General features: G+C 38.5%; 1 protein-coding gene across 1 annotated transcript; it reads right to left on the bottom strand.

Annotated features, from left to right (window-relative positions):
* Positions 1-1,003: 1,003 nt before the first annotated feature.
* Positions 1,004-3,144, bottom strand: LOC137386967 (cilia- and flagella-associated protein 20). The gene is made up of 5 exons (XM_068073217.1): positions 2,988-3,144; positions 2,523-2,602; positions 2,296-2,407; positions 1,979-2,167; positions 1,004-1,657 (listed from the first exon to the last, which is right to left on the bottom strand). Exons 1-5 carry the CDS (start codon positions 3,069-3,071, stop codon positions 1,544-1,546), a joined length of 579 nt encoding a protein of 192 aa, XP_067929318.1. The 5' UTR covers positions 3,072-3,144; the 3' UTR covers positions 1,004-1,543.
* Between the last annotated feature and the right edge of the window lie 9,647 nt (positions 3,145-12,791).

Raw genomic sequence — 12,791 nt, 5'->3', positions numbered from 1 at the left:
CTAGTTGTACTGAGTCTTGTTTTCCTTAGCCTTCATCGCTCCTACAATCAACACTCCATTATCTGGTCATGTTGCTAGCTGTTGAATAATGAATTGACCAGTAATTGTACTGTGTATAATTTGTTTAGCCAGTGTCATAGTGATTCTCATTGACTTTGTTGTTAAGTGTCATCACCTTTGTATCGGTGTGATTCTATACTTGTTATACGCTGGCCTTATGTTTACTATGGTTGCCCAGCAATTGACAATGTCGCAGCGCGCGCTATCAATGTAATAATTAAAGTGGCCAATTAGATTAAGCAAATTTGTGTCCATTGTTTCCATGTGAGTAGTTTCACTTTATGGTACTAGGTCATCCTAGTTACATCAATATGGTTAAATATTAGGCAGGTAATAGCTATAATGGCATGCCATACTCAGGGCTTTCACTGATTAAGCAGAAACCACAAGAATGGTCCAAAAATACTCCCTACATGACGAAGATGCAAGATGATCTATCTGTGTCATTCCTCGTAAGATTTGACCAGCACTGAAAATGCTGTTTTACATGATTTTACTCATGCGTATCAATCAGGATAAAATATCTCATGATTTTATTCGAGTAAATGCTTCACTCTGATATATACGTGCTGACAGCATTCTTTTGTTAATGTCCATTATCTAGCCACACTGTTGAAAATATTTGTTTATGTTTAGTTTGTCAGCCAAAGTAGAGTGCTTGTGAAGCTAAATCAATAAGGTTGCATAGGGCGCGCGTATAACACATAGTAACACAGCATGACAACCTAATACATGTACTCATTCCTGTGAATGAATTTCCTGCACAGCGGAGTGAAAGAACTGCACTTGATGAAGCTGAAGCTTCATGGGGTTCACCTATGCATGGTTGCCTAGCAACCACCACAACAAAATAGTAAATTGTACTATATGTGCATGACAAGTTAAGATGACCATCAGTCTGCAAACATCTAATTTCTCCAAAAGCATACAACTTTGTAAAACATGTTAGTTTATCTCCATTTATTGCAAAAATTACAATAAAAAGTAACAAATAAATTGGCCATTATGGAAACATTGTTAAGATGGGCAGTGAATTGCTCTAAAAAATAAAATGATACGCACCTTGTGATGGAATCATTAAACGACTACAAAAACTAAACAGCGAATCACATGACATCGAAGGACATATCGCATGGGCGCAGTTAGTAAACTTGCTAGTTAATGATCCATGCCGCAGTGGAGGAGATAAATGAAGGGTTTAACTCCTTGGAGTTGACAGCCTGATCGCATAGCCATATAATGAGTTGCTTAATTAAAAGGTCATGGCGTTGCTGTTGAATATTTTTAGATCGTGCCCATGCAAAGCACCCTCAACAACTGCCAGATAACATGTTGGCCTTAGTCGTGTGCTTAATCACAGTTGATCTCCATAAACAACAGACTTTTGATATACAAGTCTGTTCTTGCAGTCGTATTCCGAGTCCGCAGCAAGATTGTTTCGTCTTTGAGATAGTTTTGAGTGTCTGGAACGCTGTAAGTGTCACTATGCCTTTTTGTTTTGTACAGGTAAGTATAGTTTGAACTCTGGAGGTAGCTCATCTTCTGAGTAAAGTCTATCGGAAAAGTACACTCTCCTAATTCGACAGTTGGCATGAATCTGAAAAACATGCATATGAGTTAGTTGCAAAGATTATATCATAATATATCAAGGTATTTCCATAATAGAACATACATTTGTATATGGAGTTAATTATAGTCAATTAAAACAGGCGGCAATGTATCATACTGTATAGTACTTATATATTCAGTTAAAACTTTTTAGTGTCGATTCTAAAGTCATCTGACACAAATGAACTCGTTTAAAATTCTTACTATAATTGCTTTTCATTCGTGCTTATCCTATACTACAGACTACAAGGAAGGCGATAGCGCTGTGTAGCACTAAAATTGCTAGAAACTTGAAGCAGTTATTACACACCTGAACTCTCAGTGTCTCTATGTAGTTGGTACCATATGCACGCCGTGTGAAGTCTGATAAGTTGAACTGAATTTGGTTCCAACCATCATCCAATCTCATAGGCATTGTGCAGATAAATGGTTTGACCCTTGTTGTGCTTTGATAGTTACTAGCACGAAATCGTCTCCTCACATTTTTGTCGTCTAATACCTGAAATTCAACATCAAATTTAGAAGCAGTCAAAGTTACTGTTAGCATATTTATCAGTTACAATAATAGCCGCATTCAAAAGTGTTTCAAAATTAAGTTTTCCATAGCGCCTGTATAATAAGACTCACCTGCACTTCGAATGTGAAGTACTTTTTCAAATTTTTGATGATCATGACAAGAAAAGGAAGTTTGATCCCAAGCGTTTTCTTAGCATCAGCTGGACAGGTGATATATGTGGTGCTGCAAAAATGATTGAATTGAATTAGGAATGCTGAAGAGATGGCCACCATCAGTTGAATTGAGATTAAGAGAAGTTTAATTGATATTTACAAACATGCACCAACTGGCTACTAACCTGACATTTGTTCCGACAATCTCCAGCACCAGTGACTGAATATCATTATCTGTAATTCGCTTAATGTGCCCATTCCGGACCTGCAATACACATAAGAAAATGATACACTTCTCTATTTGTATATATATATATATATATACGGTATATATATATACGGTATATATATATACGGTATATATATACGGTATATATATATATATATACGGTATATAGATACATATATACAGATATGGTAAATATATACACCGATATAGGCGTATATATATACGGAATATATACCATATACACTGTATATATGTGCTGAACGTGCTGATTCAATATACACCAGAACCTGCTGAACGCTAGACTATTAGAACAACATGATTGTGCAAACAGAATATCAATATTAATAAAAACTAAAAACTATTTTTCTCATGAAAGTAAGCATACTTTTTGTGGGTCATGCATATTAAATAATCTTGTTACCTTTTTGTCCCAAATCTGTAGAGGTTTACTCCCAATGCTGTATAGTATGGATAAGAATCCACTTTGGAATGTATTTTTGAACATTTTTAGCTGCAAAAATGCAAGACTTGCCGCTATTCACACCCTATCAGTTGTAATGTAGCCAACACACTAGCACACCTCTTGGCTTGTGCTCTGTGTTAGTTGCTTAGTGAGCTAAACGGATTGTATATCAAATGCAACCCGGTAGTTATGGGCGTTGTTAATGGCGTATGAATATTGGTAACTACGGAACTATATCAAAACAAAACTTTCAAACTTGATAAACATTAACGAGAAAAATAATTGCAAGAACTTCAATTACATTATTTAAAATGCAATGTGTTTTGATAAAGAAATTAAACTGGTGCAATATAAAAAGCGCATGCGTGTAGAACTATTTAGTTTAAAGCTTTCACGCCTCGCTTATTCCAGTGAACTATCGGCTCATCGTCGCGTAGCAACTCATCAGCTTACTCAATGCTAGCTACTATTATCCTCGTTAGCAGAAGTCATTGTTTGCTGAATACAAAGAGAGTAATGTACCTTATGCGACTCATTCATCGGGTAACTAGAAGAGAGATAGGGCATGCATATCAAATGTCAAAGTATCAATAACTTGGCACAATACAGCATTGTGGCTACCACTTGATAACCACGGCATAACATAATGATAAAGTACGAAACTCATCACAAAGATTCATCATGTTATCAGACATGTGTTGATTTTTCTTGCAGATAGTAGATAGCCAAATTAACAATCTGCAAAAATTTTTGTCACAATTCGGTCAAGGTTTATATAGTTTTTTCAATCGATATCATTTTCTGATTTGTGCAGCACCTTACCAGAGCAGATGTTTTATATTGAATGCAGTGTTCCTTCAGTTACATGGAAAATGAAATGAGTTCACTATTGTTTAAACATTTGAACCAAGGATCAATTTATTCAGTTCCTAGCGGTGTTTGACAACCAAGGTTCAACTATCTACATTCATTGAGACTGCTAAAGTCTAATGTTTTGTATTAGCCTGATATACGAATGCATATTATTGTGTGTAGGGTTTATCGCACAAACAAGCAGCGTGTTAATGAACTGTTATTTATGCACAGGCCTGCCAACCCAAAAGTGGGGCAATGCTTGAAATTTGGTTTTGGGGCAATTGATGTATCAATGATAGTATATATAAAATCGTGGAAATTGGGGCAAAAATCTCACGCATTTCTCACGCATTTTCATTTTTTTTGGGGTGATTGCGTGAGTCTCACGCAATCACCAGTACATAATGATTGTATTTCACCAGTAAGATTGTATTTCACTCCAATGCGTGAGAGTTGGCAGGTATGTTTATGCATGAATAACACTGAAGGCAAAAATACATGCCTGCCAACTCTCACGCATTGGGCGTGAGACTCACACAATCACCCCAAAGAAAAAACTGAAAATGTGTGAGATTTTTGCCTCAAATGGTAGGCGCCGTAGTTTGGAATCCCTTTACATGTATTTTGATTTCAGTTCGATGTGTTTATTGTTTTGATACGTGGTGTTATCACGTGAATTGAAAGACCAATAAAGTCAGTTTCAGTTTGGTCTAATCACTGAATTATACTACACCTGGAATGGCGTCGGCATTGAACTTGAAACCCCTGGAATGATAATCACGTGACTTTTACATTGATAGCGATATGTAATGCATGCACCATATTGGAGAGCTAATCGTATACTAGTTCCGTTTGTAAACAAACAGTGAAAAATGACAAGAACATACATGTTGAATAGTTATTTCTCAGCTGGGTGTTTATGAAAACTCCTCCTACACAACGTTTAGAGTGCCCTGATAGAAGAAAACCTATTTATAACATATGGAGTGGGATATAACAAATTGTAAGTAGATGTAAAATAGATTTTCACGGACCATATTATTTGTACAAACTGTTGTATTACAGATACATAAACCCTGCCAATGATATATTCAGGCAAATAACAACTGTTCCATTAGATTAAAAATTATATTACATATGCATAAACCATAATGGAGAAATTTAGCACATGAAATATTTCGATAAAAACAACACATATGCTGTCAAAACAGAAACCGTTTTCAAGATTCAAGTGATAATAGCTCATGAATGTATGATATGTTTAGTACAGTATCTGTAAAAGATGGAATAAACTACTGCAACAACTAAAAGGAAAGTAAAAACAGTTGTATTAGAGGATAATCCAAATACTGCAAACAAAGAAATGCAGGAATTATTTAATCAGATGATTAAACTTATACATACACATTACAGAAACTGTGTAAAAGGAGATTTGTATACTACTGAATATTGAGCCGAGGTGCATCAGAGTTTCTAAGAACTTTAATCAGATTAGAAACAGCAGCACAACCACAGCTACAGATGAATATTACAGTGATTACATTGCTACTGGCCTTTAAAAAGTACTGCTTTCGTACTTTATGCCGCAAACATGCACCTCGCAGTTTGAATGTACGATTTTACCATAATGATGCTGTCGGTTTTTCATCAACTAGCTGCATTACCCGCCTACAGTAACAGATTCACGGTCAGCATAAGGTTTATTGAGAGTTGGCTTTCGTACTGTAAAACAATTCCAAATATGCAGTTACATCTCCCTCTCTCCATCTCTCCCTCTCTCCTTCTTTCCCCTCTCTCCGTCTCTCCCCTCTCCCTCCCTCTTCCCCCTCTCTCTCTCCCTCTCCTCCTCTCTCTCCCTCTTTTTCTCCCTCTTTCTCTCCCTCTCTCTCTCCCCCCCTCTCCTCCTCGCTCTCCCTCTCTCTCCCCTTCTCTCTCTCTCCCTCTCTCCCCCCTCTCTCTCCCTTTCTCTCCCTCTCTCTCTCCCCCTCTCTCTCTCCCCCTCTCCTTCTCGCTCTCTCTCCCCTTCTCTCCCTCCCCCTCTCCCCCCTCTCTTCTCCCTCTCTCCCTCTCTCTCCCTTTCTTTCCTTTCTAGTACACGTTGGCAGTAAATATTAATTGCATGTAAATAACTACTCGTTAATTTATTTTATTTAATAAATAGTACATTTGTATAGCTGTATAGACACCTTTGTATAGGCCGCAGAACTCAGGAAGGCGCTTTTCAACACGGCAGAAAATTTGCTGTTTAAAAAGCGTGCTAACCGGGGATTTCGGTTAATGCGCCCGAGCGGTGAAAGAAAAACAACAGAATCGCCACACCTTCATATAAGCCGCTTGGCTCAAATCGTCAGAGAAAAGTAGCGGCTAATAGTCCATATTACGAAATTACGATATTTAGTATTCATATTAGTTCGGTTGGCTTTGTTCGACCGAATAGAAAAAGAAAGACCGCTCTATAATTTATTTACCGTTACTACACATATTAATTCAGTTCGCTTCGTACGACCGAAATTCGTACGACGATAAAAGGAATAACCGCTCTATAAGGCGGACACTCAATCAAACAGACAGACAACGATTGCCGTTTATATAGTAGATAGAGAACAGCGTTTTTCTAGTGGTTGCAAGAAACAAATGTTCACATGACCTTCCCGGTACACGTTGGCAGTAAATATTAATTAGATGTAATTTACTACTCATTAATTTATTTAAAGAGTAGTAAATTTTATTTAATTCACTACTAATATTTACTACTAATTTAATTTTACTACTTACTCATATTCATTAAGTTTGCTTCGTACGATCGAATCGAAAAAAAAGACCGCCATATAATTTATTTATACTGCTCATATTTGGGAGTTATCGGTGACTCAATATATCGAGAAGACAACTCATACTATTAGCATATCAGTATTTATCATCCATCCCTACGATGAATAGCAGGTTACGTATTATAATGGAGGCGTGTACTAACCGGAGATTCCCGTTAATGCGCCCTAGCGGTGAAAAAAAACCACAGAATAGACACGCCCTTATATAAAAGTAGCGGCTAATAGTCCGAAAAGTACGGTACTCTATAAAGCGGACAGACAGATACACAGATAGACAACGATTGCCGTTTATATAGTAGATGAAGCAGTGGTTGGATATGCCATCTTCTGTGTCCGTAAGGTGTTTCCCAAGGCATAGCACATTACTAGACCCTACACCACTGATAACATACACCGCACAATGGAGTGGATCTGGCTTTGCATTAATACGACAGTATCGATCTGCTACTAGCAGGATCCTGATGACACCGTCTGATGGATGCACCAATCCTTCATTGTTTTGTAGCTCGAGTAGAGTATAGAGATGTCGGTACTGGATACTTGACTTAGTGGTAACCAACGACTGGCGGCCAATGTCACGACAGCACTTTAGTTAGCTTTTGCACAATGTAGCCAGCTATGTAGACTATACCATTACCTATAACAGAAATTTGATATCTGAAGTCATTGTGCGCTCCACAAACTGATCAACTTCTGGAGTAGCCTGTATGATGAGAATCTCGTTTTGAGCAGTAACATTACCTGTCTTACTAGCATCTGATTTTGCACCATATTTGCTGATAAGTTTGTGAAAGGTAGCCTTAAACTGAGTAACAGTAGGATTATTATTTCAACCACCTAAACAAAAGCGTCAATTATAACAATTACATAAAATCAACCAAAATGAATGTCTTATTCACATAAACATAGTACACTTACGATACAACAATACAACTAATAAAATAAGCGAAAATAAAACAGGTCAAAATGCTACCACATCGCTATGTAAAATGTGGCAATTTTCACTGGAAGTCATTCACACACATCGTAGGCATAAAGCTTAATGGCAATTTCTTAATCAAGCGTGAATCAAAAATGGATTGCATCCCTGAGATTATTTCAATTGAAATGACAACAAACAAATTGCAGAAATACTGCAAAGAAGTACTAACCAATGCCACAGATGCATCACTAGACAAATTCACATCAACATCTTCTGCTAAGCTGCAGACATATTCCTAAGCACTTGCTGTGGCAGCTGTCACTGTTGTGTGCTGTTTGAGGTTTCTGAATTTTTTTTAGATATGTGGGCACACCATCTGGTTTCAGTCGAAAATTTTAACCTGTTTTGTCAAAACATGGATCATTGAAGCGTTCGCCGCAGATAAATGCCCAAGGATCAAGCGTATTCACTCTTCTGCAGTTGCGATGCCATTGTAAATAACAAGAGTTCTCAGTTGCTTTGTTTGGAAATCTAAAAACTAAAATGAAACTGTAGTAGTTAGTAACAGTAGTAATAACAATAGTATTATTACTCTTAGCTCCTTACTGCTATTGTTATATCCAGGTACAACAATAAATAATATTATAGGCACTACAAATATATTTGTCAAATATTTATTTAGAAATAACGTGATGGTTGGTAATTCCTAAATATTAATATAATAAAAATTTCAACTCTAAATAATAAAAAACCTTTGTTCTGAAGGAAGAAAAAGTTCACTCATTAGCATATAAATTCATCTAATCATCGACAACATACAGTCAAACTCGTACACTCAGTAGTGACACTGATCGACTCTCACTCACCCAGTGACTAGTGTAGTGGAACTAACTAGTGGCAGTATTAACTAGTAGTAGCACAACTAGTAGTAGTCGTAGACTTTAGCAATAATAATAGAACTAGTAGTAAAAGTGACTCACTTGTGAAATGTCATGCCCTTTCCTTTGAAAGTCCATTCCTGCGGTTTTTGCAATTCATGGAATAGCAATAGCACTGTGCACCTACACCCTTTTGTCTCTTACATAAATTATTAGTAGTAATCTCAGTAGTTTGTTCCTTTGATTTAGCGGTGTATTCATGATCTTCCATAGCTGTTAAAACTGAATTTAGATTTCTTTCTCACATGGAACACAATGAAAATAACTCAAACACTACCTCAACATAGCATCGCCCAGATTTCCGTACTCGCGAATGACTTTTGCCATTCTAGGGGTTTTTAATTCAAAAAGCATCGACCTATCTAAACCAATGAATTTTCATGTGACAATTTGAGCGCCATTTTGAAAAATGCTACATGGACTTCCGACTGTAATTAGAAAAGCGGCAGATCATAGTTATCCCAAGAAAAAAAACTCATTTATCTGCTAGAAATCAGTGTTTTGCCATTAATTGTTACCACTACGACAACCATGAACCACGGAGGGTTAAAGATGTATCAATCACAAGTGAGTTTAGAGTTTTATTTCTGCATTAGTAGCACTAGTACAGCAGTAGCTGTTTAAAACAAGCTTGCTAGTAGCTGGGTAAAAGCTTACTAGTAGCTGGTTAGAAGCTCGCTAGTAGCTGGTTAGAGCTTAGAAGCTATTAGTAGCTGGTTAGAAGCTTGCTAGCAGTGGGATAGTAGTAGCTTGCTAACAGCTGGTTAGTAGTAGCTTGCTAGTAGTAGCTGGTTAGAAGCTTGCTCGTTGTTGTGTGTCATAGACTAACACTATAACACTTAGAGTGATATTACATAACACAGTTCATTCACTAATTACTTCACATTATATATTAGCATTTTCTGGTACACATTAATATTATGTAACGTTTCATACATTATTGTTACATAACTTGTTATCATATTTCTCATTTTATGAATTAACGCAATACAACACGCACCACCCGTATCCGGCGGTGTTAGTAAAACTTGTAATCTTAGCCGTTTGTTTATTCATGACAACCTTCAGTGATTAGCAAATTGATAACAAAACATGGTGCCCCCCCCCCCCCGAGTGAGGAAAATATAATCAATTGACTCAGAAACATATGGAGAATTTACTAGCGCCCAGGCCTATCGATAATGGCCAAAACTTACCGGACTCATGGAAGATATTCAAAAGAGACTTTGAACAATTTTTGGTAGCAACATCCAAAGATGAGGTAGACAGTAAAATCAAAACAGCACTACTACTACGAACAATTGGTGAGAGAGGAAATCTAATATACGAATCATTTACGTGAGTTGAAGATGGAGACAAAATCAAGTATGACAAAGTTATTCAGCAATTCGACAATTATTGCAAACCCAGAATCAACTTGATAGCCAGAACACATGCATTGTTAACCTGTAAACAAGGCAATCAGACTGTGGATGAATTCATAACTGAGCTACATATTATAGCTTCTCTGTGTGACTTCCAAGATATGTACAACTGTATGGTCATACACGCCCTTATTCTAGGCATCAAGAATGATAAAACTCGCAGAAAGCTCTTTGAACAAAACGACGCCGACCTTGACAAAGCTGTAGAGCTGTGTCGGCGAGAGGAATCGACCTCCAAAGACTTCAAAAACTTAGCTGAAAACAGTAAAGAAAAACAAGCATATGCAGTCAAACACTGACCACCATTCCCGAATAATTCAACAAGAGGTAATAGAAGCCCTCATACAAACCGAACCGCATCAAACCCACCAAAAACAAATTCAAACAAGGAATCCAAATGTGGAAACTGTGGACTGAGTCACCCTCCACGATCCTGCCCTGCGCATGGAAAACAATGCAATAACTGTAAGAAATACAACCACAATGCAACAGTATGTAGATCAAAGGCCCAACAAGTTGTAAATCAACTCTCATGGAACTATTCCTCGGACAGCGAGGTAGAACAAGTCTACAGTATTACCACCACTGAACGTAACCGCAAACTTCTAGCTAACATTTCTGTACAGATCAGTAACATAGCAGTGCCTATTGAATTTCAGCTTGATTCAGCTGCATCGTGCAACACACTGACTATGACAGACTATGACAGACTAGGGAAACCAAACTTGACCCTAACTAACACAACATTAACATTGTATGACCAAAGCAAGTGCATTCCACTCGGATGGACAGGCCTGATGATAGAGGATCAAAATGGACAATACACATCTCGAAAATTTCTTGTTGTGGACACTAAACAGCACAGTTTATTGTCTTGGAAAACCTGTCAACAACTAGAGCTGCTCAAGATGGGTGAACAAGTCAATGCCATATCATCATCCGACAACCAGATTGACAACTTACTTGACGAATTGGTAGACGTATTTACTGGACTTGGCAAACTAGACGGACTCTACGACATCGAACTAGACCCAAACTGCCGACCAGTGCAAGTCAGACCATGTAAGGTACCACTGTCAATGAAAGAAGATCTCATAGCAGCAATCGACAAATTAGAAGAGTGCGGGATTGTAGCCAAGGTAGACCATCCAACTGATTGGATAAGTCACCTCCAACCCGTTCGTAAACCTAATGGCAATATCTGCGTATTTACAGACCCACAAAACCTCAACAAAGCAATCAAAAAGAACCACTCCGTCCTACCCACCTTAGAAGACGTGCTACCCCAACTCAACAACGCACGCTTTTTCTCCCTGTGTGACGCCAAAGAGGGATTTTATCAGATTTCACTAACAGACTCATCCACTGACCTGACTACATTCTGGACCCCTACTGGCCAATACAAATATCTGCGCATGCCATTTGGCATTGCATCAGCTCCGGAATAATTTCAAAGACGACTGACGGAAGGGCTAACTGGACTGAATGGTGTGACAGTATTTGCAGATGATCTTCTCATATACGGAACCACACGAAAACAGCATGACAACAACCTTCGAGCACTGCTAGAACGAGCTCAAAAAATAGGCCTGAAACTGAACAAGGACAAATGCCGTTTTCTTCAAAAGGAACTTCCTTACATAGGCCACCTACTAACCACCGACGGCATAAAACCAGATCCCAACAAAGTAACTGCGATCCGAAAAATGCAGCAACCGACAACTCAGCTAGGAGTAAAACGTTTCCTGGGCCATGTTACATACATGACCAAGTTCGTGAAAAACCTAGCGGCAGAATCAGAACTACTATGACGACTGCTGAAACAAGGCAACAGTTTCAGCTGGGATACTGACCAAAAAGCTTCGTTTGACAAACTAAAGACTATACTGACTGACTCCGACACACTACAATACTTTGACGTGACTAAGCCAGTTGTGTTGCAAACCGATGCATCCACCGCAGGCTTCGGTGTGGCATTGTTTCAAGATGGAAAACCAATAGCGTACGCCTCGAGAAGCCTAACAACGTGTGAACAACAGTATGTACCACTAGAACCCGAATGCCTCGCCATATCATATGGTACTGAACGCTTCGACCAATATATTTTCGGACATGTTGACGTTACTATCCACACTGATCATCAACCACTTGACTCGATTTTCAACAAATCGATCCACAAAGCATCGAGGCGTCTTCGGGCCATGCTACTACAACTACAAAGATATCCAAAAGTCAAAGTTGTCTGGAAGAAGGGAACCGAGCAGATAACCGCCGACCTACTATCGAGGGAATCATACTTTGGCAAACCCACTCATCACCAACCATTGGAACACCTATTTGCAATTAATGTAACAGATACCGACAACCCCATACAGGATCCCCTACTCAAAGAAGTGGCTTCAGCTACTAAGGAGGACAGCGAATCATAGCATTTAATCAAGCTCATTCACAGTGGGTGGAGCAAGAAACAGGCTGACCAGTCCACTTATCATAAATACCGACACTTCATTGAGGAGCTAACAATCAAACAAGACATTATCTACAAAGGTCAAAGAGCGGTGATTCCAAAAGCGTTACAGAAAAACACATTAAACCTCCTACACGCCAACCATGCTGGTATAAACTCCACCCTACGACGAGCACGCCTCACTGTTTTCTGGGTTGGCATGCCCGACGACATTAAGTGCCTAATCGAGACACGCAACACATGTCAAATAGACCACCCACAGCAGCAGAGGGAAACGCTTCAGAGTCACCACATCCCACAGGCTAGATGGACTAAAGTTGGGGTA

This window comes from Watersipora subatra, chromosome 2 (assembly GCF_963576615.1).
Source record: "Watersipora subatra chromosome 2, tzWatSuba1.1, whole genome shotgun sequence".
Lineage (NCBI taxonomy): Eukaryota > Metazoa > Bryozoa > Gymnolaemata > Cheilostomatida > Watersiporidae > Watersipora > Watersipora subatra.
This window is presented reverse-complemented; position numbering and strand designations above follow the sequence as displayed.